At 33.5% G+C, this 26,326-nt stretch overlaps 5 protein-coding genes across 5 annotated transcripts; 2 read left to right on the top strand and 3 right to left on the bottom strand.

The window, feature by feature from the left end:
- Window positions 1–5,907: 5,907 nt before the first annotated feature.
- On the top strand, window positions 5,908–7,545 carry LOC18039024 (GATA zinc finger domain-containing protein 8). Its single transcript, XM_006430690.2, has one exon. It carries the CDS (start codon window positions 6,287–6,289, stop codon window positions 7,037–7,039), a length of 753 nt encoding a protein of 250 aa, XP_006430753.1. The 5' UTR covers window positions 5,908–6,286; the 3' UTR covers window positions 7,040–7,545.
- Window positions 7,546–10,541: 2,996 nt separating this feature from the next.
- On the top strand, window positions 10,542–15,071 carry LOC18039023. Its single transcript, XM_006430689.2, has 5 exons — window positions 10,542–11,285; window positions 11,374–11,441; window positions 11,547–13,400; window positions 13,856–13,985; window positions 14,145–15,071. The coding sequence occupies exons 1-5, from the start codon at window positions 11,108–11,110 to the stop codon at window positions 14,873–14,875; spliced, it is 2,961 nt and encodes a 986-aa protein (XP_006430752.2). The 5' UTR covers window positions 10,542–11,107; the 3' UTR covers window positions 14,876–15,071.
- Window positions 15,072–15,484: 413 nt separating this feature from the next.
- LOC18038168 lies at window positions 15,485–16,293 on the bottom strand. The gene has a single exon (XM_006430688.2). The coding sequence runs from the start codon at window positions 16,214–16,216 to the stop codon at window positions 15,599–15,601; it is 618 nt and encodes a 205-aa protein (XP_006430751.1). The 5' UTR covers window positions 16,217–16,293; the 3' UTR covers window positions 15,485–15,598.
- Window positions 16,294–17,412: 1,119 nt separating this feature from the next.
- Window positions 17,413–21,013, bottom strand: LOC18039446 (chloroplastic group IIB intron splicing facilitator CRS2-A, chloroplastic). Its single transcript, XM_006430687.2, has 9 exons — window positions 20,914–21,013; window positions 20,208–20,415; window positions 20,025–20,109; window positions 19,845–19,912; window positions 19,187–19,237; window positions 19,012–19,085; window positions 18,458–18,516; window positions 18,266–18,342; window positions 17,413–17,763 (listed from the first exon to the last, which is right to left on the bottom strand). Exons 2-9 carry the CDS (start codon window positions 20,409–20,411, stop codon window positions 17,647–17,649), a joined length of 735 nt encoding a protein of 244 aa, XP_006430750.1. The 5' UTR covers window positions 20,412–20,415; window positions 20,914–21,013; the 3' UTR covers window positions 17,413–17,646.
- Window positions 21,014–22,362: 1,349 nt separating this feature from the next.
- Window positions 22,363–23,007, bottom strand: LOC18038226 (zinc finger protein 6). The gene has a single exon (XM_006430685.1). It carries the CDS (start codon window positions 23,005–23,007, stop codon window positions 22,363–22,365), a length of 645 nt encoding a protein of 214 aa, XP_006430748.1.
- Between the last annotated feature and the right edge of the window lie 3,319 nt (window positions 23,008–26,326).

Genomic DNA, 26,326 nt, shown 5'->3' with positions numbered 1-26,326 from the left:
TTATGAAATGAAAGTAGATAATTTATATAGTAAATATGATTTAGATAATATATATAGTAAATATGATTTTTAAATAATAATTTCAACAAAAATAGTAAATATATTACAAATCTTTTATCATACAATTTTCAAATTAAATTATGCTGGTTTCTAAGCCATAGCTCCTGATATTTACCCAACATTTTTAGATTGTTATTTTTAAACTACAACTGTTCTATTTATACATCAAACAAGGCTTAATTTGTTAAATTTTGAATTTACAATTATCTACGACATATAATATGAATGTGAAAGAACAAACGCTGATATATGTAGATCAACAATAACTTCTACATCTCCAAAATTGGTAGTTCATGACATATAAAATTGAAGCGGCAAAAAGATATATATAGCAAATGAATTATTAATCATAATATATGATGGAGATTCATTGTAAATTACACTGTCAAGGGACAAAATCAATTACACTATGTAAACTACAACATATCTAAGGGAGATTGTCAGTTTCCCCAAACCGAAATCAAAATATACTGCTTATTTATCTACTGTTTTTATAATACCGCATAGTTCATGACATATAAAATTGAAGCGGCAAAAAGATATATATAGCAAATGAATTATTAATTATAATATATGATGGAGATTCATTGTAAATTACGCTGTCAAGGGAGAAAATCAATTACACTATGTAAACTACAACATATCTAAGGGAGATTGTCAGTTTCCCCATACCGAAATCAAAATATACTGCTTATTTATCTACTGTTTTTATAATACGGCAAAAAGATATATATAGCAAATGAATTATTAATCATAATATATGATGGAGATTCATTGTAAATTACACTGTCAAGGGACAAAATCAATTACACTATGTAAACTACAACATATCTAAGGGAGATTGTCAATTTCCCCATACCGAAATCAAAATATACTGCTTATTTATCTACTGTTTTTATAATACCGCATAACTCCCATAGCACCATACTTTTACAATATTACCTTTATTTTCAAATACATTTATATTCATATTGATTATAAAATTAAATAAATCATATACATTGAAATTAAAATAAAAAGATTAGTTACTAAAATAAGCCATATAGATTTCAGTGTGAATAAAAAATTAATAATAAGAAATTTTCTTGTATTTTTTTTTAAAAAATTATCATAACTATTATTTTATATTCCCAAGATAAAATATCAAGTAATGACCCATTTACCCCATTTTTCCCTTAAATTTTTTATCCCAGCGGGATTTTTAGATATTATAAAAACAATATGAAGCAAGTGGTGTATAATGATTTCATTAGAGAGGAAACTAACAATCTCTCACAAAAGATATTATTTGCCATCCGAATTTATTATTTTTCCCCTAGTGCATGCACTAATACAATTTATAAGGTTAATTTGAATAATATAAGTACTAATTAGCAAAATCAAACATTTAATTAATACCTAAAAATGTTAAATCAACAACTCCACTCTCTTCTCTCAATCTTCCCTTTTACTTTGGTTCATCTAGCTTATGCACTTTCGGATCCAAAATTTCACTTGTGTGATTATACTAGCAACTACACGTCCGATTCAATCTTCTCGGCAAACCTAAAATTTGCACTCAACACACTACAAGACAACACACCTCCTACAGGCTTCAACACCACAACATCTCTACAAAAAAAAAAAAAAAAAAACACAAAAATCATTAAAAGACAAGAAAAAGTTATACTAAAAAAATAAATTTATTCACTTTAATTAATTTTTTTTGGTACAATTATCTACACCCTCATTGTTCTATGTAGTTTTATGTGTAATTTTGTGTCATCAAATAGCATAAAAATATCTTTCTAATTTTATTTTTATTATTATTATTTTTGGTTTTTGGCTTGGTAATCAAAGGCATGGACTTTAGCAGAAGGCGGCAAGGTAATAGAATTTGTGGATGAGACAATGGGTTCATTTGATGAGGCAGCTGCATTAAGATGCTTGAAAATTGCCTTCTTGTGCGCACATCAATGCATTCAAGATCGTCCAACAATGTCATGTACATTCTCAACGCTCCCTAATTCGACAATTACAATACCTGCGGCAGCTGGCCGGCCTGTTATCGGGCTGATGGAGATGACACAACCAGCCGGAAAAACCACTTCTCCACTTGTTGTGTATCTATTACAGCATCTATAACATCCCATGGAAGATGATATTGTTAATTATTTCTCTTAGATATACAGTATCATTGAAGCGTTGTGAATATTTCTAATTCAAATTAAGAATTTTTTTAGGTCATTGTTTGAGTGCGAGCAGCAAGAGTTGCCATCGAATAATTCTTTACTTTAATCCCACCTAGGCACCCTTCGTTGTACTTAAAATTGGGATACTATATTCCTTATTTCCTCTTATGAAAAATAATATCAAAATAATAATCCGATATCCCCAAAAGTCAAAAGCTAGCTTAGGAGACTGAGAACACAATGTGAACTTATCCTTCTGAAATATGATTGCTCATCAACTCAATCACTCCTTAATATTAATTTTGCAAAATACTTTCAGCAAGGGCCATTTCTTATCCCCATATATATCCCCATCGAAAAGGCTTTTTTTTTGGGAAAATTGCTAGGGAATTTGATAAGAAAAATATTCCTCCTTCAAACAAATTTGGATGACGGTTTATTCTTTTGATATTATTTTCAATATTTGGTTTGATCATATCTTTAAATCCACTTTAAAACATTTATTTGAAAATTTTAAAAAGTAGCATCTATCAAAAAAATAACTTGTAATGTTATATTTAGTAAAATCGTAAAAAGATATTGTTGTTTAAATTTTTCATAGAATTGTTATATATCCACCATGGATGATTGAAGCAGCATTATTTGAGGACTGATTTATGTGCAATGTATTTTTGGTCCAATATGTCTTTTGTGCTTCTTTTAGGAGTTTGGTCACATGGCAGCTGGCCAAAGCTGGAAAAAGAGACACAAAATAAAATAAATGTCTGGATAGAAATTAAAACTTGTAAAGTGTTCCTTGGCCCCATTAGGCAAACGGATCATTCTGCTTTAGTTCATCAACCACAAACAATGAAAAGAAAGAATAAAAAATGGGGAGGCAAAAGTATGTCCCCTTTCTCATTTTTATATCTCAAGATAATACTATTATTTCAACATCAATCAAAACATGGATTGTAAAATTTGAAAACTATGTCATCTACGTATGTGTATACATAGTTGATGATTGAATCTTGGGAAATATTTGTTGTTCGAATATTATAAAAATTGATGTTTAATCTCTCATTTATAATCGAGTTTTAACCGTATGACTTTCATATTGATACTTCAAGTTATATAATTTAACTTGTCATCTGGGTGAGGTGAGGGTAAAAAATTTTATTTAAACTTTACCTACTCCGCTTTTTTTTTTTATAACAATTTATAGATAACAAAAGGTTAAGGTTTTATTACTATAACATTAAATAAATATTATTACATGCAAATTAATTAGTTGAAAATCTTAAAACTATTAGGGTAAAATTTGGATTATTTCCTCCGTGAATTGACTATCTTCAAATTATCCCCCTTTACTTTTGAAAATTTCAAGTTGCCCTCATTTTTATTCGGGAGAAATGGGGTTCGGTTGATAATTTTTTTTATTAACAAAAATAGAGAGTAAATTAGGATTTTTAAAAATAAGAAAGGTAATTTACAGATAATCAATTCACGAGAGATAATTCAAACTTAACCCAAACTACTACCCCACCACCGCCTTTATTTTCAATTTTCAGATTTTAAGTAGGAAAAAAAAAACTGTTTAGAATCTTCAATTTGAAGTTTAAATTATTCAATTATTAGATTAGACACATAAATATTTTTGGATTCCGTTGTTATCCAAATCTTTGAACATGTGATTTAAAATAATTCAGAAATAGTTTTTCATTATCTAATTATTAGATTTCCTCATTTTTTATTGAATATATGATTTGAAATTATTGAGAAATAATTTATTCTCTAACTGTTAAATATTCTCTATTCTCTTATATACATTTATTTTTAACTACTCACATACATGGGTTATTTACATATTCGTATATAATTAACGAAAGAAAATCTTTCTCTCATATTTACAATAAAAGAAACTCATCAGTACATCCTAAATATTGATGTATCATTTAACATGTTAAAGGTAAAATGTTGAATCATATATTGTGAAAAACTATCATTCATTCATTAATAAACACACAATTTGAAATACATTAATTCTTCTTCACATCACTTCCATGTATGGGAGATTATGATTTCAGATTAAAAAAATATATTATTTTTTTATGTGTTACACATTTGATATTTACAAAATATATATCTTTATCTACGAACGGTTAATCAATAACCATCCCTCAATAAATGAGCTCTTAATTAAAAATCACAACCAAAATAAGGTGCGACTTTAAATTAAACAAACTAATACTATTTATATATGAAGCATTAGGTACAACATGTAACCATTTTAAGTATCCATCACATTTATGTATGCACAATGCCAATACTAGGTACAACGGTCAGGGTATATTACTTGTGATAAAATGTAGGTGAGTCGTTTTATATGCATGGTTGATGATGATCGTGTTTATTCAATCATCTAATTCAATATGCTAAATTCATTGAAATTATTATATTTTAGCTAATTGTATTAGCTCTTAAAGAACCTTAAATATGCAGGAGAACTGGCGTGCATACATGCTAAAGATCTTAGATAATTATTATGACTTGATTGAAAGTGGGTCAGCACTCAACAGTCTTGACTGTGGTTTTAACATAAGGTAATTACGATCTAATTCAAGCATAATTTGCCAGTCTCTTTCAGTCCTCACGCAGTCACTTTTTGCTTTTTGATATTTGACTTTTATATAGATATGTGGGGTGCCTCAACCCCATGGCATAGGAGTTTTGAAACACAACAATTAACTAATTAGAAAGCAATCAGTCCAATACCTTGGCTTTTAAATTTCTGCAAATGGTTATATGTAAAAGGGATTAAGACCATTTGAACAATGGAGTTAAACAGAAAAGAAAAATGATAAGAAAGATTTCAGGAACCTTGCAAGGTGTGTGCTTGCATGACATTGGGAAGTTAGAAAGATTTGGTTATATTTTTCTTTTTAAATTTCTCTAAAATCCTTTTAAAACAAAAGGTCAAAAAAACACACACACACACAGATTGACTTTAATATACATATTTTCAAATTTAATAGTATGTTTTAGCTAGATATTAATTTAAAAAGAAAAATGAGCTAATATTCTTCCATATCACTCGGTTTAACAAATTTACAACCTATTAAAGTTAAATAAAATAACCTTTCATTGTTAGTATGACCCCATTTGAAAGTTGTTTTTTCAAAAGCATTCTCAATTTGAGTATCTTTCTTTATATAATTTGAATAATAGAAGTTAAGGTTGACTTGTTTTTTAAAATATTATTTTTTTCCTCAAGAACCATTCGCTAGACACAGATAGTTGGCAAAATTTTGAAATTTTTTTATACATATGTACTTTTATTTATGTATGGTTAAGATTTACTTAATTATTATATTTTTATTTATTAACCATCAATTATGTAAGTATATTTGTTTAGATTAAAAATGAGATGAGGAGAGAATTTTGATCCCATATGATAAATCACTTCTACTCTTTTACGAATGAATATGAATTAATTATAAGTTAGTGATGAATTTTCTTTCAAATATTTGAAAATAGATTTTATTAGTTTTAAATCCATACATGACATTATGCATCGGCCAAGAGTTAAAGGAAGTTCATCACAGTGAAGTAGATGGGCACCCACTAAAATTATATATACAATATATATTTGTAATGTAATTTTCTTTTTTGAAAAAAAAGAAAAAAAGAAACAGTCCCATAATCCTGCTGATAATCTCCATCCACGTCAGTGGAAACATGCCTTCCTGTATCTTGGTAGCTCTCAGTATATTATTGTTTCTCCATTTTGGCCCTTCAACTAACGCCACCGAGGCCGCCCTTTTCTCCTTAAAACTCTCTTCACTTCGCTCTTTAATTATCTCTTCACATCTCAAGACTCTCAGTCTCACATATCTCCCTCTGCATTAATCTCGTACTCGTTTTGTTCCCAAGTCCTTATCTTCAATCTCAATAGCATCTTAGTATTCATTAATTGTCTTCTTTAAAATAAAACACCATCTTGGGCATTTGCGGTTGCATGTTCTCGTAGCCTTCTTTTTTTTTTTTTGTGTAACAGTGTTGAAGAAATATCAAACATGGCAGTTGAGCTTGAAAGTTCTAATATGAGTCCAAGAATTTCATTTTCTCATGATTTTTGTCAGTCTGATTTTATTCCTGTGGAGCAGCGGCAACAGGGGCAACACCTCATTAGATCCAACTCCACAGGCATTGATTTTGATTTCTGTGTTCGCAAAAGCTTTGATCAAGAATCTTCATCAGCCGATGAGCTCTTCTCTGATGGAAAGATTCTTCCTACGGAAGTGAAGCAGTTGCAGCAGCAGAACAAGAAGAAAAATGTTACTCCGGTACAAGCTGCGTTGCCAATATTGCCAAAGGATCAAGAGAGCTTGAATTTGAAACCCAATAATATTAATAATAATAAGATAACGAGGGATGAAGCGGGGGACGATGATGACTTAGAAGAGAATGACCAGAATAATAATAATAACAAGCAAAGTTCCAAGTCATTTTGGAAGTTCAAGAGAAGCAGTAGCTTGAATTGTGGCAGTGGCTATGGGAGAAGCCTCTGTCCCCTGCCTCCCCTTTTATCAAGAAGCAATTCTACTGGTTCAGCATCAAATGATAAGCGTGCTGCATTGTCAAAAGATGGCAGCAACAAGTCGCCGTCGTCATCATCAATAAAATCAAGCTATCTTAAGCCTCCATTGAAGAAGAACTATGGCTCTTACGGTAATGGTGTACATGTCAATCCCGTTCTGAATGTTCCATCTGGGAATCTATTTGGCTTAGGCTCAATCTTCGGCAAAGATAAGAACAAGAAGAAATGATTGATTGAGTAATGAAGTATATGTATGCTTAATTAATTAGAAAATTTAGGGGATTAGTGTGTTATTTTTATAGCCTATATGTTTTGTTTTCGATGATGCGCCATGTAAGGATAAGAAAGACTGAAAGAGTATGAAGATAAAAAGGAGAGCCTCAAACCAAAGGAAAGATATAATTGATCATGGCACATGCTTTTGGAACAAAATGACAGGTAACCCTTGCTTTCATGGTTGTCCCATTCTGTTTTTCCTTTTGCTTTATTTGCTTTTTGGGTATTTTGCCTATTCGGCTATTTGCTCACACATGCTTGGTTTACATACTTTTATGAGTTTGTATTATATGACAAGTGCCCAGGTTAAATATTTGTTCAATGATTTTGGTGCACTTGTATTGAGATTTGTTGATTAATCATTTGTTTGATTGTTGTATTAGATATGTACTTAATTGTTTTGTAACCAGCAAATGAAAATTGAAAAAAATAACCCCATTTGGGTCATTAATATATGGATCTGGTCAATTTGCAAATGTGTGTTTCATTTCATGATTGACCATGTGAAAAACAAAACATATGCACTGGCATTACAGAGAGAGGCCACCCTCCCCCAGTCTCAAGTTCATGCATTTTTTTTTTTTTAATGTTTTCTAATGCTGGTTTGTTTTAGAAAAGTTTGGGAACAAATATGATCATATCGATCAGTTTCTGAAGGCTTCTGCTTTTAAAAATGGCCAAAACACCACAGACGAAGTAAACAATATCTTTTCCTCTTAACTGAGAATGTTCTCATCTAGCAAGCTTTCTTGGCATTAGGGTTAGGGCATGTTTAAAATGTGCAGTGCCATGCTTGAATCTATAACATGAACCAGGCCTTTTCTTGGTTGGATTGTGGCCTTGTTTGGGCCACAGCCGAGTGATGGCATCTCTGTTGTGTAGTGACAAGTTGAAAATTATGGGAGCAGAGAGACAAAACACGTAGTGTCCCTTTCCTTTTCAGAAATTGCTAGTGTTCTCTGCTGAGCTTCCACCATTGATTGATTTGGAATCAAACTTTGACAACTTGATGGTGACCATAAATAGTTACAGTGAAGGTACGCAGGAAAAGTAATGAAAAGTAAAAAATGAAAATAAAATGGGCCACTGTTTATAGGGATTTGATTCTGTTTCATAAAGGACCGTCTTCTTATTATTTTATTTTGTTTATTTATTTTCTTTTAAATGAAGCTGTAATAAAAAGTAGTCTCCTAAAATAAAATTTAAGATTTCCAATAGCATTACCAAGGACCCATTTCATTATCATTGGAAATTCTCACTCAGAATTCAAAGATTATGTTTGGAAGTATGAAGTGCAATGCTAGGCATTCGAGTATTTGAGTTTTAACTAAGATGACATTTATTTAATTTTACAAGTTATGAAATTCATCATTTAATAGATGAGTGACATATAATATTAGAATTCAAGTCGAGACTCAAATATTAGGACGTCACAACATAAATACTGCCTTGTACCTATAAATACTCCCTTGTACCTGTCTCTATATACATAAATGTAGTGCTCATTTTCACTACCTACTCACACACAAATAGACTACTGCTAATGAATCGCAACAATTGTGGATAAAGTGTGCATGAACACAACTATATTACTTGCTCTACTGGACCCTTTTTTTCCAATTAGTGTGGCCCAACCCAACTTAATACTGAACCAATTGAGTTCATCCAATCATAAAAAACTGGGCTTGAATGAACCTGGGCTGGCTGTTTAAAGATATTAGGCTTTTAATTTTTGTTCTCTGAAATTAGAGGACTCTATGACAAAGCAGTTTGTTCTATGTGAGGAAATACTGTACAAACTCCAAGCTAGAGAGATTCCAATTTTCAAATGCCAAGACCCATCCACGTTCCACATCTCCTTGTGATGACCACACAAATCATGGCGATATGGCATGAAAGTGTATTTTCATTCCAAATTTAAGGTCTAATTGATCCCCCACTCGTACTTTGAAAGTCACATGGGTTTGCTACTTTGCTAGACAAGGACTAGAAGACTGGACCTTCTTTGCCAAGCGTTACAATTATAATCTGAATCAAGCAAGGCTCTGTCAGATTCTTTCTGGGTTTCTGAAAGCAGCCTGGACATTTTGTCCACCCACCTTGTTGGTTGTTAAGTTAAGCCAATTCTTGGTGAGGCCCATGTCTTTTTAATAAAAGGCCATAGCATAAGGGTCAAAACAATCCTCAAATTTTGCTGTAACGTATAAATAAGGTATAAACCCGTGACGGTCGAGGACTAAACGGACATACCATTCTTTAAAAAAGATTGGACCCTAGCGACAGCAAATTGGTACTGATCTTTTTAATTACTTTTCGATCTAAATCTTTTTAATTACTTTGTGAAAGTTGATAAATCCACCCATTTTACAGCTTTGTAACGAGACAAATCAAGGGTCAAAACAATTATGACTCCACGCCCAAATCTGAAAAATTTAACCAAAAAAAAAAAAAAGAAAAAAAGATTTTGCGACTTTTGTCTCTTTGAAGGCGTCCAAAAGAAGTGGAAAATTAAAACGAGCTTCACTCTAGTCTAGGCCTCTCCTCAATTATCAATGTCAAAATAATTGGTATTATTATTAATAATTTAATATATCGCACACCAAATAAAAATTTTTAATCAACTTCACCGATACGGACAACATTAATCTCGGTTTGTTGGCTGCTTTGCCGGTTCATGGGAACTCACGTGTCCATCTCAAAAAAGTAAAATAAAATACGTGTTGCTTTTTCTTTACGTTAAAACAAATCTAAATTATTCACTGCTTTGCGCGGCATCATCTAATCGAGCTGACGTGTCCTTTTCATAAGGCGATTGAAATGAAGTTTCTACCGCTGCGAGTGAGCAGTTTTTAAATTTCGAGTTTTATTTTTTCGAAATTTTTTAAAGGGATTCAAATAAAAAATAAAAATAAAAATAAGAGAAAGAAGGCTCCTAATAGTAGCTGTATGTAGCGACAGCCGAAGCTGGCTGACAGACGTGGACTCGACGATTTTTAGTTTTGTCCTTATTTGTCTTGTCTTGTCTCGTCACACGCTTCTCGTTTCCAACTAATTTTTATCAAAAGCAAAAATATTTACACACATTTAACTGTTGAAAAAAAAAAATTTACAGGTTGTGAGTTGTGACTCCGGATTACCGTACCTTCAAATTAAGCACTGTCAAATTATCGAATTAATTGATTTTATTTTATTTTTACATGACAGACTTAACCTTTTTTTATGTAAAAGTTCTAAAAAACTATCAGTTTATCTGCAGTCAAATTAAGTTTTAAGTTAAATAAGTAAAAAGAATAACAACATTGAAGTGCTGACAGTTGACTAGACTGAGTGCGCGTGGCTTACCCTCTTTGTTCCCTCCCTCCATCCCCCTCTGCTTATCCTACGCACCCCCTCAATTCTCGAACACCTACGATGTCACGTATCCCGCGGTCTAATCAATCAATCAATCACTCTAAAATCTCTCTCTTTCTCTCTCTCTCGAGATCCTATCGGTTTCAACAGCAGAGCAGAGCTAAAAAGCAGAGCAGTGAAGAACAGAACACTACCCTTTTCAGCTTTCATCTGCCCTCAAATTTCTCTTTCTCGAGCCCCCCTCATTATTCTTTCTCTTTTCACGATCGTCGTCACCGCCAACAGGATAAAAAAAGGAGAATCACTGGCTCTTTGCGTCAAGACATTACACTTACCTACTATTGTATGCTGTTCTGCTGCGACTCTTGCTCTGTGTCTTGTCATTTTCTTTTCTTATAGAGATACTGTAAGAGAGAGAAGCTGCCACTAGGCATATGATATCCCATTAAAAAATTTTAATTTAGTTTACTCATTACGTTATTCTACTGCATTTCCCATCTGGGTGCTTGTTTTTCCCCTGCCACATTGTGTCTTTTGAGTTCTATCATTGCTTGTTTTTATCAAAATTAGGCCTTTTTTGTAGGAAAATTTTGAATTTTTTTTGGGTTCTGCAATGCGGTGCGACTGGCTTATGAGGGTTTATTAGGGTCAATTTCAATTTTTTTTCTGGATGTTGGAGAAAATGGATGAAACCACAGCAAGTCTGGCGACTTCGTCTTTGGCAATAACAGAGAAGAGGCCTCAGAGAGATAGGCCTGGTGGCTGTGTTGGTATTTTCTTTCAGCTGTTCGATTGGAACCGTAGATTTGCCAAGAAGAAGCTTTTTTCCAAAAAATTGCTTCCTCCAGGTTTGTGTATTTATGAATGTAGTTCGTTGTTCTTTAAAGTCCACATTTTGTGAAGAAAATTTTGAATTTTGATGCTGCATTGTGTTAGTTCGAGCGAAACAAGTTCATAAGAAGTTTGGAGGGGACGAGAAGATGCCCAAAGCAAAGCTCCATTTGGTAAAGTTCTAGTTTCCTTTCTGTATCTGTCATGTTTGCTTGCTTGTTTTTGCTGAATGTCTAAAATAATCCGTGAGTATTTTGTTAATCGTTCTGTTATGGTAGATTGCTAACGAGAACAGTGGGGGTTTTCCTAATACGAAGAAAAATGGTAGCCGTAGTATTGTTGATTTAGAGCCTAAGAATGACATGCGAGCGCCGAGTTTGGTTGCTAGGCTAATGGGTCTTGATTCTATGCCGGATGTACGTAAAGATAAGCCCAAGAAACCTTCATTTGCTGGTTCTTGTGATGTTAGAGACGACAAATTTGTGAATGAGCACAGCGGTTCAAGTAGGGAAGACTTGAAAGACAGAGGATGTGGAAAAACCGAATCTAGGCCGCAAAAGATGCAAAAGACTGAGCCGTTTGAGAGGCGGGTAGTGACTCGGTTTGGTGCCGAGGCATTACAAATTAAGGGTGTTTTGTCCAGGTCAAGAGGGAATTATCACAACAAATTTGCTTCTCCAATAAAGAGTCCTAGGGTCTCCAATGCGAGGAATGTGTCTAGGACCTCTAGGTTGGTTGATGCTGCTACTAAAATTTTGGAGCCTGGTCTGCAAGCTACAAATAGAGCAAAATCTGCTCTCACTTATTCAAGTTCAACTCCTTACACCTCCAAGGATGAGGTTTTGTCAGAAGCAAGAATGGAGGTCGTGTCGCCAGATTTGGCAAAACAGTCTACTTATAACGTGAGTATCTGTAAGTCCTTCATGGGGCAGACTTCTTGTAAAAATTGTGGTAATATGCTGGATGTTATGGACTGCGGATCAAATGTTGAAAAACATCCACCTTTTGTTTATTCAACTTCTGCTTCAGATTTTGTCAATGTCTCATCTCTGGGAGTAGGAAACAGTGAACCAAGATCACCTGAAAAAGAAAAAGATGTAGCTTTTCGACAACAAGAGCAACCTATATCTCTTTCTGCTCTAGGAAAGGTTAGTAACGAAATACAGTTAGGTAGTGTACCCAGTCCTGATAGGAAGCCTTCTTTGCAAGAAGGTCAAATTCAGTGGAAGGCGACGAGCCAGCGGTGCAAGCCTCAAATTGAGGAACCATATTCTTTTACTTCTTTTACTTCCAAGCAAAGAACCCAAACCCAAAATCAGATGTCCATGTGCAGGAATAGGATGCCACCAAGGGCCAAACTGAGTAATCTTCCTGACAGGAGTGTTTCATGTTCTGCTAACACTATTAGTGGGGCCAAAGATTTTGTTGCTCTAAACAGAAATATAAGTGGCCGCACCAGGCCTAGGGTTCCTTCTAAAGTAGATAATGCTAGTTTTGATGCTGAGAGAAAATCTTGTAATCAGCAAGATGGCTCATTGTTACAGTTAAGGACCCCGGTACGGAATAGGAGTGCCAATGGACCAGTCGAAAATACAGGCTTTATCAATTCAACTCTGGGGAGAGGGAGAAATTTAAGGGGCTGTATGGTGACCGGCCAAGCAAAGGGTCTTAACTCTTGTTCAGTGAATCGGACATCTATCAAAAGCAAAGCAGCCCGTGAGAGGGATAGTATGAGAGATAATATTGGCAATAAGGAAAGTGGCGTAATTTCTTTTACATTTAATTCTCCATTGAGAAACAAGACTGAGAATGCCACACACGCGAAGGAGAAAATAAAGGAGCAAAATGACACTATGAGTAAGGGTGCTTGTAACAGGAGAAAGGTAATGGATGAGAATGATGGGTCCTCATTCCTGAAAACACAATTGCCATTGACAGGAGATGCTTTAGGTGCCTTGCTAGAAGAAAAATTGAAGGAATTGACTTTGCAGGAAGACGATGAGTTGGTTACAGCAGGTACCCCACCTAAGAGATCTACTGCTGCTATTCTCCAAGAGCTAATATCCGCGTTGACAGCAGAGCAGCCTATTTCTCAAGATGGTCATGTGTTTACTGCAGATGTTCCTTTCCAGGTTGGTTTCTCTTTCCTTTGGCATATCGCCCCGTGTATTTTGGTTTTCACAACTAAGCATAATATTACTTGTGTTATTGTTTGTTGGTGATATTAATAATTTTGTTCTAGCTTGTACTCTGCTTGTTCTGATTCTGATAACTTTTAAATTGTTCTGAGAAATGACTTGGTTGAAGGGGTCAGTGCCTGTAGAGAGAAAATGAAAATGCCTATAATTATTGATGTTTTTGCACCATTAAGTATTTGTTAAAAGGAGACACAATCGCTTTGAATTGACTATAAATATGTGGGTAACTAATGTTCAAGCAGTTGATTCTTAAAATTTTTAGATATTGTTATACAAGTGAGTGCCAGTGGTTGATTCTTAAAAATTGTTAGAAATCGTTATACGAGTGCCAAGTGTTGCCACTGAGAAATTTTGTACCTTATGGTTATGGGTTCCTTTGCTCATCTCAGACCAAGGCAAAGAAGAAAGTGTCTTCAGTTGGGTCTACACACGACGGTGAACATCTTAGTCCTGGCTCTGTCCTTGAAGCTTCTTTCTCAAATGACAGCTGTGTTTCCAGTAGCATAGATGATAGCTCCGGTAAGGAACTGAATTTATAAGTGAAGATGTCTTTTTGAAAAAAAGAAAAAGAAAAAAATCCATTCTATAATTTTCATCTTTGTTTCCTACCTTTTCTCTTACAAATAGTATTTGGAAAATGCTTTTTGCCAATTCAAAATATCTTGTTTGTAATTCCAGGACGTAGGCTGCAGCTTGACTCCATGGATTACCCCCAAGATCAGTTTCAACCAGCAGCTCCTGATACAGACCTTCTAGATTCTGCAACCTCATTGAGCAAAGGAAGTGCTGGTAATCAAATGGTGATTGACCTTATTGACCAAATTTCTAAATTGCTGCTAAGCATCGAATATGTTGATCTTGGATTAACTGGAAGCAAGCTAAGTCATGCCAAGGATGTTATCTTAAATGCTGAACTATTGTTTGGAAATACAAGTCTGCATAAATCTGGTGGAATGACAGATTTTCTTGTAGCACCCTTTCTACTTGATGAACTTGAAGTTCTTGCTAGTGCTATGCAGCCGAAATTTAATTGCCTTCTTGGTTTTGAAGCAACAAAAGAGGGCAATCAACTTGGGGGATTCCTTTACGACTGTTGGATAGAATGTTTTGATGCAAAATATGGCCAATACAGTAACTCTGGATTCAAGGCATGGACTAGGCTGCCTCTACGAATGAAGGCAGAGATGCTGATTCGAGAAGTTGGAGAGGAGGTTATAAGGTGGACGCATTTGGCTGGGATGACTCCTGATGAGATAATAGAATGTGAGATGAGTCATTCCTTGGGAAAATGGACAGATTTTGATATAGAAGCATTTGAAACTGGTGCTCAAATTGGCTTGGACATAATTCAAATTTTGGTCGAGGAGATTGTGAAAGACATCTGGGAGTGCAGACCGGTGTCCTACTGAATTTCATGAAGCCCCGGTATTCTGACTTGTTGAGTTTCTTTTCTTAGTCATGTGGCAATTAACATGGTTTTTTTTTTTTGTACAAATCGATGGGGATGGTATTTGGTTATCAAGTGATATTTGTTTTTGTAGATGGGCATTGTATCAATACATTGCATGCTTTCTTTATTCTGAAATTTCCAAAGAGCTTCCACAAGTTCAAAGTTCAAAATTTCAAGTTGTACTTTGACCAACAATGTTTTGAATATGAGCTTGTGAATCCAAATTTTGACCCTTTAGATCCTTCTAATGGAATCATCATCCAGTTCGGGAGTTTTACGATACTGAGTTACCCAAATGTATTCACGGCATGAAAAAGGCAAGCATTTTCCTCTAAACTTGTGTTTGTTCTTGTAAATTACTCAAGAAATCCCAAGTTGCTATTGTATCATCATATCATAATAATTGATATTTGATAGAAACCTCCATTAATTATCTGCCAAAAAAAATCAATTGGAAAAAATCCTTGAAAAACAATAGAAACCTCCTCTATTATATTATACATAATCACATGCAAACATGATTATATCCAAAGCTTTATGTTCTATTCTATTAGGAACATAACACACCCACCCGAAAAAAAAAAAAAAATTCGTGATCAATCATCAGCCTGGCACCTAGCAAAAGTTACGACAAATCCAATCAACAACCATTGGAAAAGAAAAAAAAATGAAAAAAGTAAACTCAACCAAACATTGAATATTGTCTACTCAAAACAGTCTTCCTCCCTCCTCTGTTTTCCCCACAAATATCCTTTGCCACTCCCATTGACATGCCCTTCAATTCTTCAATACTCGCATAACTCTTTCTTGCCATCATTCCCTTCTTCTCCCCCGCATTTGCCGACTTACTTCCTCTGGAATTCGACAAATTCCCATTCATTTTCGACCAATTCTTAGCCGGAGGAGTCAACTCAAGTGCCCCACCCGCCGGCTTCCGATTTTCTTTCCGCAAAGTTGCTGAAAAGTCAGGCACTGACTGAGCCAAAACAGAGGAAACAGAGGACCCTTTTCTTGAACCAGTCAAAATCCCCCGAAACTTCACTTGTTTCTTTAAAGGCGATCGCTTTGGCTCATACGCTTCATCAGTTTCATCTTCTTCTCGCATAATCTTCCTTCTCAGTCTTGATTCTCTCAGTTCAGCGTATTCATGGTATCTGGGTCCCCTCTCCATGAAGTAATTCTCTGTAATGAGTTTCAGTGTGACTGGTGGGTTTTGAGGATTAGAGTTCTGAGAAAGTAGGAGAGATATGGGATCAAGAAGAGTGAGGTTTTGTTGCAGAGAGCCGTTAGCTTCTGCCATTTTTTTGTTTTGTTATGCTGATCAAGATGAAAGATTCTAAGAGTTAAATGCTTTTGTAGTTTTGTATTAAATAAAGATTTGCCCCCTTCTCCGTTTCCAACGGTCTAATAAAATTAGAGATTTTTATTTCCCACCCCCCCGACCCAATTTTTATTGTACTGCCTCTGTATTTGCTTCCAACGTTCTTATTTAAAGTGGGTCCTATTTGAAAATCTTAAAGGGCGTTGAAATCACCTTGGATTCTACACGAACCGTTTGATTTGGTTGGAAATTCATGATGGGTTATCTACTTTTTACTGAAAAGTTAAAGGAAGCTTCTTTGATATGGCCTTGGATGCAGGAGATTTGTCACTTTTTTTAACGACATTTTGTTTTTGGTTTTGACAAAATTTGATGCTCCAAGGCCACCACCAGGGCCGGTTGAGTAAAGTTTTTCCAAATGGCAGGAAATTAGGCTCCATGAAATGTGAATCTACGTGATATAATTTTTGAAAAAATATGACAATTTTTTCTCAAATAAAAATAAGAAAAAAAGACATTTACATCTTTAAAATATAAAAAAATTATCATGTAAATTTTTAATTTTTAATGAGAAATGCGAAAATCTTCTTTTGATTATATTATTTTTTGCAAATGGTGAATAAAATAATTGACTTTAAATTTTTTAATAAATACAAATATAATTAAAATTGTTAATTTGTCCGATAAACTAATAAATATTAGTTTTTTTAATACTTAAACTAAATTTTTAAATCTTAAATTATTATATTTATTTTTCATAAAAAAATTTAAATAAATCATTGAGTTAAATTGATTTTACAATTAATAAAATACATCTCACGTATTAATAATGTTTAAATTATTTTATATACTATTGAAAATAATTTAAATTTTTATATATTAATTTAATATTATGTTTTTATTTATTATAAAATTCAGTTTAATATAATATAAGATTATAAAGTATTAAAATATTATAATTATTTGAAATTGTATATATTGTTAAATTTATTTAATATTATATTTTTATTTATTATAAAATATTGGAGTTATTTTTTTGAGTTAATAAAGCAAAAAATTATTATAGTAAAAAAAAATCTTGATATCTTTTATTGAAAACTCGAGGATTTACTTGACTATTTCTTCAAATCTTGAGCCTATAAGTGTCTTTTTTCTTAAAAATAAAGTGGAATTATTATTATTAAAAGAGGTTGTTAAAAAACACTAAAGAAGGATTAGCATTAGTAGAAAAAAAAATAATTACATTAGGATACACATTAAGGATGTATTACAAACAAAAGAAATAGAATTTGACATCCTAGAAGAAATCTTCATCTCTATGGTCATCATAAGTTCCCAACAAAGCATGTACGGTACGATCAGAAGAACACTTTAATCTCTCTATTCTGCATTCTTTTGGTCGCGGACGGTCAAACCGCGTGATACTTATATTTCTGCCCCATGTTAAATCTAGAAATGTTCTGATCAAATCCATTGAGCACCAAGGTCCTCACGGCCTCAACTCCTTGTTCCAAGGCTGCATCAATCTGTTAAAAGACAAATAGACAAATGCCAACTGAAAGTTGTCAGCAAGACTTTGGCAGACATTAGAAAAGCTAGCACAGCCATAGAGATATCTGCAACTAAAAAGCTTTTGCCTTTTTGTGTTCATGGATGTGAGCGGTACACAACCAATTTAGTAAGAATTGGACAATTCTATAGCAATTGCGGAGTTATCTTAACAAGATACATCATCCCATTCAACCCAATCTTGGACTTAAATTCAGATATTATAACGTGTCTGAAAAACAACCAACAAAAAAATTCAAAACAAACTGAAAGAGACGGTAAATCTAAACATTTGGCTGTCTTTTACAATTATATGGCTGTTAATGCAGGTGCAAGGCACCCAGAGCAACCAGTCATCATTAGCTAACTAGCCTTGGAATTAAGGTTTAAGATTGGCATTACAATTAACTAGACGCAACAGATTTTGTCATTAAATAAGTCATCTAGACAAGATGCACAACATAGTTTAACTAGTTTAACCTGTTCCTGCTCTATGGGGCTGAACTTCTGTAGTAGATAAGCTTTCATGTCCATTTTGCCAGGTGGATTTCCAATACCTGCAACATGTGGAATTTGAATACAGTCTTCACTTTAACTAAAAAGGGAGAAAAATTCTTGAAGACGAGAAAATAATATAGTCATGAAAAAAGTGATGGCCCCAAATGAACCAACCTATGCACAGCCGAGGAAACTCACGACAACCATCCAGATGGTTCATCACACTTTTCAACCTGTTGGAAAAGAGAGTAATAATTACAAATATTTCTCCATTCCTATTTATTAGTGACTATTAAACTAGGAATTATTGGATACATTTTACAAGACAGCAAAATAGAGATATCTCATCTTTTTCACTCATTCACAGCACAAAGATCACTTACAGCTTGAACTGTTCCACAAATAAATAAACATTTCAGAAAGCAGCATTTGTGGCAGCTGCGATAGTAACATCTTATGCTATATTGCCTTTTTTTTTTTTTTTTTGGGTCCTAATCATTTTTACATATCTTTTCATGGAGTAATTTTTCCAAATAGATTGTTTGCATTTGAACCATCACAAGGTTTTACATGAGAGTGAGCCCAACAAATACACTAGCTCCACTGACTAAGGGATCAAGACAAAAAGTAGTTCCTTTGAGGAGCATAATTTTCTTTCAAAGCAAAAGGGTGGATACAACGTCGGAATTCGTACAAACTCTGTCACAACTGATATCCAAATAACATACCCATTGTGATGGCCATGCCCTCCTTTTGGCTGAAGTCTGAGAACACCATTCATTAAACTCATCTCATCATAGATCTACAAGGGCAAATCCCAGAAACATTTTGTCAAAACACTATATTTATCGTACGGAGTCATTTGATTTTCGTACTGCCGAGCATGAGATGGAGAATGTTTACCACTAAAATGTGACGCAGCGGTACTTGATAATGTGCAGCAAGAGGCCCGACCTTAACAATAGTGAAAAGAACGAAAAAATAGGAACAGAAATGACTATCATTCAGTGACTACAACTAACTAATGGGAAAAGATATCTACTTATTAAGCCTAAGGAGAAAAGAAGAGAAACCACAGGAATATTTGAGACAGAAACAAGCATACATTCAATGGAACAATCAAAACAATTAGACCTAATTGATAAATGCCAGCCAATCAACACCAATAAATGTTTTTGAGGCTATTGATAGCCATTACAGAAATGTAAGACCTCAGAAGTGCATCATACACGGAATATCCACCTAGATTAAATCCTTTCAAGAAAAGAGCCTTGCCTTGTACCAAACACAAATGAAATTTGGACACTTGAAATAACTTTTTCATAATAATCTAGAATGTAGGATCAAATCACAAACAAATAAAATAAGGAGCCAAAAGAAGTCTTGGACAGCTAATGGAACACGCTCAATTTTTTTAATCCTTTTTGAGATTTAACAATTCTCAACATGGTGTCTATTGGGCCAAGATGACAGCCATTTGCAAATGCCATGTGAAAATGGAGAACTGACATCCGTGGAACTATAGTGTAATTTAAAAGCTGAAATAGGAGACAGAACTAACCGATTCCCCACTGAAATTCATGTATGCCTGAGGTTTTGCCAACAAAATCGGCACCTCTCCAATGGAACCTGTACTGATCATAAAACGAATTTGAACAAACAACCAAGCAGCAAGCACAGCACAACAACAAAAAGGATAGTAAAAAAAAACTGTTAAAAAAAAAATCAACAGAATAAGAACCTATTCCAATTAAAGCCTTTGACTGTATTGTGTTCATAGCAATGCGTTGCGCTTGAGCAATGTGATCAATCATTTCAAATCCAACCTGGCACGAGATACTACATATAGTCACAAACATCAAAATGGAGACAAACTTAAACACAAACAAAAGCTAAAAAGTTGGAGCAGCATTTGGTTGCTTACATTGTGCCTAGTGCCATGGTACTTAATCCCAGGGTTACCCAATCCGACAATCAACCAAGGTGTATACTCCACTTTAAATCCACCATTATCAGCTGGCAACGAAGCATGCACACAAAGCCTTGTCGAAACTTGACGCTTTTGAGGAAATGGAGGCCCTCTCGGACAGGAAATGCAAGTTTTTGGGGCAGAGAGTGCATACAACATTGACCTATATTCAGAAACAACGTATTACCATCAGGCAAGGCGCTTGAAAAATGTATAAACAAATAAAATATAGAAGCATATACATAAACATTTACATATTATTGGGTACAAACTGTGTGTATAGGAAACTCAAGAATCCCAAGTATTTGCATTCTATTTTCACAATCCGAAAAATTTCCTCAATAACTAAACGGGACCTATGTGAAAAATTAGTGGAAGTTCATCATCTGAATCAAACTGAATCCCAATTTTGTATCACTCATCTGAAGCTACAGATACTTAAGCAATTCATTTTATAACATTGCAGAACCAAAAAGAAACAACAACAACAACGTTAACATTTATGCTATTTAAATACCTAAAAAGATAAGAGCCCATAATTGAGCAAGCCAAGTAAAATAATAATAGACAGAGCTGAAGCAATGAACAGTTCAAATTTTGAAGTGGGTATGAACTGCGAAGTGTAAACTGAAAAATGAACAAAGGGTAAAAGAAAATGCACCTATTCTTGGGTTTCTAAGACACAACGACGAAAGAACAGAGGCGTGGCAGAGCTCAGTTCGAGGCTTATAACGTTTCTGCTTGTGTTGTGTTGTGCTGTGTTGTACTGTATGTAACAGAGCGCTGGCCGAAGAAGATAAAATCAAATACTTTTAATCATGGGCTTAAATTGGGCCTCTTCTTTGGGCTAAGTAAAATTGCTTAGCCCATTTACATTTCATGAAGAGCGTTGTGGCATTTATAACTCTTCATTTTATCTCACGAACTGCTAGTTTCTAATTAACCTCTTATATTTCCTCTATTACCCTTATTTAAAAAAAAATATCTTTTCTCCCTCACTTATTCTCTAAGACCAAATTACAGCAATCTGATTTTCAAGTCCATCCCATTTTGGCAGCTTTTCCTACAACTTTATATCTCTTTAGCAAGAGCTTGAGAAGGCTACAAAGGTTGGAAAAGGTAGGTAAGTTTTGAAGCTTCATGTTTGAGAGGTTGAGGTTTGCTTTGATCATAAAAAGATTCATATGAAATAGCAAACTCAGAGTCAAAAGCATCGAAGCATTAAGCACTTCAAGGTTTCTGAGTCCTAAAATAATTACGGGCAAATATTTGAATGTAGGATAATTCCTGATCAAATAAAGTTAAGGAGTGTGTTATGAATAAAATTTAAGATTAGTTAACGATTTAGTGTTTGGAGCTTTTGATTTTATTTCGCAAAAGTAACGGAACTCTAGTTTAGAAGGGGGGGGGGAGAGAGAGAATTTTGGTTGAATAATGCAGGCTAGAGAGAGAAAAAAATTAAAAATTGAAAAGTAATATTTATCTTTAAATATTGTTGTACTTTTAAATAAGGGTAGTTATGTAAATAAGATGAATTAATTGAAAAGGGGGATGTTGAGATAAATTGAGGGTTCAAATATCAACGCTTTTATGAAGATTAATTAGGATAAGTTTAGTACAAGAATTTAAGTAAAAATAATATGAATCGATGATTTTTTTTTTTTTTTGTGGTGAGCTAGCGTATGCGAATTCATATGAGCTATTAGATCAGAAAAGGGTTAAAGTAAATCATGAACATAAGTAATGCATGGCGTGTACAACTAACCTATAATGCACAATCGTTTCTAAACTAATGGGGCGAGACTTCGATAAAAGAATAGGGAAATCTAGAACACAAACAATCTATTATTCAATAAAACTATCGAAAGCATCCATCCCACCTAAAACGTTTTCTAAACAATTGTGTTTTTTTTTTTTTTTTGTGTTGTTTGGGGGGGGGGGGGATAAAACATATGATTAATTAAACATTATTGTTATACGTCGCATTCATGTACACTATTTATCTTATAATTTGACACATACATGCAGCTGGTAAATATAGAAAATTGATTTGCTCATAATCAAAGTCCACAAGATAGAAAAAGTTAAACTTTCTGAAAAATTCACATTATCATGGTACCGCCGGCCCGCCAAGACTTAGATCCAACCCTAACCCCTTATACATCCGAGCCTTACCATCGTCTGGCAAATCTCCGGCATTAGCCCCGGCCTGATGAGGGTACATCACAGCCCTCTTTCCACGGTAATGAGACACGTGTAATGGTGGCGGCATTGCATTTATGTCCCCATGCAACATGTAAACATTAGATGAATGATGCTGATAATCAGAAGGAGCTGCAGCTAGAGTCGGAGCGAGAAGGCGCTGCTGTGGCCGTGGCGATAAATTTGATAACATGGGGTGGTAGTGTTGGTAGTGTGAGGATACGAGATGGCGAGTGGCTTGCAATTGTGCTCGCTTCAAGAGCTGCCTTTCTTTCTTGTGAGCGTTTTGATGACCACCTAGGGCTTGCGAGTTGGCAAATTCACGGCAGCAGTATTGACACTCGTACTTACGCGTGGTATTAGTATTGTCATTTGATTGAAAAGATATGTGGGTTTCAAGTTCAAGAGCCTCATCTGATAAGTGAGTTTTGCTTGTTGCAAATGAATCCGTGTTCTTGTTGTGATCTTCTGAAATGTTGACACCAAAAAGCTTTAGGGTACTTGTTGTTGGGTTATTTGGTTTTGTTGCTTGGAAGTGATCAATATCAGCCATATTGAAAAATGAAAAAAAAATTTTGCAAGCTAGCTAGTAGTGCAAGAATGAGGTGAAAATTGATGAGCTCTATATATAGAGAGTGAGAGGGTATAAAATTCAGAAGATCAAGGTTACGGTGATGCTGTGTATGGAAAAGGAAATCTAATTTTCTAGGGAAATTAGTTGAGAAAATATAAGAGAGAAGAGGAAAGTAAGAATGATCAAAAAATCTAGAGAACAAGAAAGTTTGTCAGCAAGCGCAGTATAAAATCTCAGCACTCTCCATATATACTAGTGTAGACATGGATGAGAGGTGCATATACTCACAAACATACAAGAAAAGGTTGATAGATTCTTCAGATACATATTGTAGTATAAATTATTTATAATAAAAACTTTAATGTCTAAACAGATAACTTAGCAAAATAGAATAGGACAGGTGGCTGTAAAGCACTAGCTCTTTCTTCACCGACTTAAAATTCATCTCTTATAATAATGTTAATAAATGCTGGTAAATCTAGGTCTTTTCTGGACATAGATTTTGGAACTGTATATTAGGTACACGTCTGAGCAATGTTATAATAATCGTATGATTTTACACTCCGTAAAAGGTATATTAACATTTTGAGTTAGGTTAAACATCTTAAAATTTCTTCTGTGACTTTTATCAAGTGAATATTGAGATAATGTATTGATTCACTTAAACATTTGTTATTATTCTTATATTTTATCCTCATAAATGTCTATCATTACTAATATTTTATCCGTATCTGGCATACATTTAAAAATCTCTCTAATTAAGCTGACGAACATTAATCATAATTAAAGGGCCAATACAAATGAATCACATAATTAACTTTTTGCATTGATTCATATATTCCGATATTACTTGCACTGTGTTAAATAGATTATTTTACAAAGATATTATCGTACTTAGGACACATACTTAAGATTTTTTAAATAGGTAATATTAGAAAGCAAATTATACATACAAACTTGTCAAAGCGTTCATGCTCATGTTGTGTGTGCATCTAACAACATTAGATTGACTTATAGACAAAAGGGGTTTGTTCAGAAGAACAAAACCTAACACGAAGAACTTGTTTGAAAAAAACTGAAAGAGTTTAAAGAGCTAGCTAGCTTTGAAATTTGGATTAATCAATCTCTTAATCAATTAGGAAGTTAAGGTAATTAGGGCCTACCATGATGTTAATTTAGTGAATGATTTATAATTAAACATAGTTTGCGTGATTGACGTTGAGATATGAGCTTTGTTTATCAGTGGAAAATCTCTCCGAATCTTACTAACTACCATCAACTTATTGTTTAAGCAATTTATTAAAGCTTCTTTAGAGCGGTAGATTAATTAATTTATCACTAAGTAGTATTAGCTTCTCACTTGTGTCATTGAACTTGTCTCTCGGTGTTCCATCTAATCGTTTCAAAAGTTTCTTAAAAATGAAAATAAAATCTTTCAAAAACCAATAAAAATATAAATGTATAGTCATTGGGAGATTCGAAAATTTGAATAATTCATCTTGTAGTTAAGGAGAGAAAATGTCGATCAATTCAAACAATAATTGCTGATTTAAAAAAATCAAATATATAATTTTTTTTTTAATTATCTTTTGACGTAAACATAGATTCAAATTGATTTCTAATCATAACATATAGTTTAAATTTAATTTTCAAAACGTCATATTGGATATACGCTACAAAATTGTAAATGATGCTTTGTGGAAAGTGGTTACCCATATATACATACAAAGCAAGCATTTATAAGAATAACCAAGTGTAACATATGTGCCAACATTACATATCGTATTGATTCTTGCCGTCTCCATTAGAAATAATAGGTGTGTTTATTTAATATAACGTTAACTAATGGGTGTAATTCGAATCTAGTACTCATTTTTTGGACAAAAAACATTAATTAGGTAACACGTGTGAATATTGGAATAAGCATTTGGGCTTATTATCTCTAATTCTCAATCATTGAATTCTAAAATATGTCGATCTCTATTCGACTTTGTTAATTAATTCAATGCAACTATTACTTGGGCACCGTCATTTTCTTGAAATGAGATCTCCTACCTAATTATAGAAATTTAAACTTCTTAATTGAGAGTCATTGCTCATGCTCTAATTAAGTTTCTTTCGGTTGATTCAATTAACCCAGGTGTTTAACATTGAAAGATTACCTATATCACCCAACATGGCCCACGAATTTTTATATTTGTCATGTTGCATATATAGATAGATATATATATATATATATAACATATGTTGTAATCACGCAACAATGTAATTGAATCATTCGTCTTTTCGCTTCTGTGTATAACTATTTTTAAAGTAAATAGAAACATACTTCATACTTGTAAGTGTACGTAAGCTTTTATCAATAGTTCCAAATGACCATTTTTTAAATGACGATCAATTGCCGGAGTCAATTTCAAGTACGAGAAGCAATTAAAAAAGACTACAATAAAACACAGAGACAAAGTCATCAAGAGTTAAAGAAAATACAAGTGTAGCGCAAATCTGAGGGCATAGTTAACCTAACCACCACGACCTATCATTTACAAAGTATTTTTTTTTTTTTTTTTACAAAGTTAGAACTATTTATAGAAAAAAGAATATCTAGAATATTAAAATTTTAACTCAATAGATAATTAGACTCCCATAATTTGAGAAATTGATTCATATTGTTTCTTAAATAGATCACCCTACTACAAACTTCATTCTATTAGTAAATTTCATCTATTTCAATAAAGGAAATAACACAATAATACATTAATCTATTTAAACATTATGGTATAGTAAGTATATTAATCCTGGGGGGCTTAGTAGTATATCGACGCCATTATCTTATATAAATAGACAAAATCATTAACGAAATGTTGGTAGGGATATCCTTTTTTATAATGTGGGAATACAATAATATCAATTACTCAAACAATATAGAGTTTAACTTTCATTGAGATAAATAAATATTATGAGATATTTGTGCCTTTTTTTTTTTCCTTATTTCTATAACTAGATGCAAAGCTCTAGAAACGTCACTATGTTCATTAAGTAGGTCTTTTTCAAAAGAAGTGTACAAAAGTCATCGTTTTTTATTTTATGGAAAAAAGACAAAGTAAAAACATTACAATATGAACACAATAATTGCAAAGTTAATGAGATTACCAACAAATTGAGACGCTAGGGCGGCTAATTAAAACACATCAAGACACATATGATTATAATTAACAATTCCCATGAAATAATTTAAGCGATGAATTTGGTCAAGAACAAGGTTGGTTTAATTACTCAATAGGAGTCTAGTTAGGTTTGA

This window comes from Citrus clementina, unplaced genomic scaffold (assembly GCF_000493195.1).
Source record: "Citrus clementina cultivar Clemenules unplaced genomic scaffold, Citrus_clementina_v1.0 scaffold_6, whole genome shotgun sequence".
In the NCBI taxonomy this organism is placed as follows: Eukaryota; Viridiplantae; Streptophyta; class Magnoliopsida; order Sapindales; family Rutaceae; genus Citrus; species Citrus x clementina.
This window is presented reverse-complemented; position numbering and strand designations above follow the sequence as displayed.

Bases quoted from the DNA above. Each gene is read 5' to 3' on its own strand.
- LOC18039024 (XM_006430690.2), top strand. From the start codon at position 6,287: ATGGCAGTTGAGCTTGAAAGTTCTAATATGAGTCCAAGAATTTCATTT.
- LOC18039023 (XM_006430689.2), top strand. From the start codon at position 11,108: ATGTTGGAGAAAATGGATGAAACCACAGCAAGTCTGGCGACTTCGTCT. The intron at 11,286-11,373 runs GTTTGTGTATTT...GCATTGTGTTAG, and splicing joins CAAAAAATTGCTTCCTCCAG to TTCGAGCGAAACAAGTTCAT. The intron at 13,401-13,855 runs GTTGGTTTCTCT...TGCTCATCTCAG, and splicing joins CTGCAGATGTTCCTTTCCAG to ACCAAGGCAAAGAAGAAAGT.
- LOC18038168 (XM_006430688.2), bottom strand. From the start codon at position 16,216: ATGGCAGAAGCTAACGGCTCTCTGCAACAAAACCTCACTCTTCTTGAT.
- LOC18039446 (XM_006430687.2), bottom strand. From the start codon at position 20,411: ATGTTGTATGCACTCTCTGCCCCAAAAACTTGCATTTCCTGTCCGAGA. The intron at 20,110-20,207 runs GTAAGCAACCAA...ATCTCGTGCCAG, and splicing joins ACCATGGCACTAGGCACAAT to GTTGGATTTGAAATGATTGA. The intron at 17,764-18,265 runs GTTAAACTAGTT...GTCTTTTAACAG, and splicing joins GCCCCATAGAGCAGGAACAG to ATTGATGCAGCCTTGGAACA.
- LOC18038226 (XM_006430685.1), bottom strand. From the start codon at position 23,007: ATGGCTGATATTGATCACTTCCAAGCAACAAAACCAAATAACCCAACA.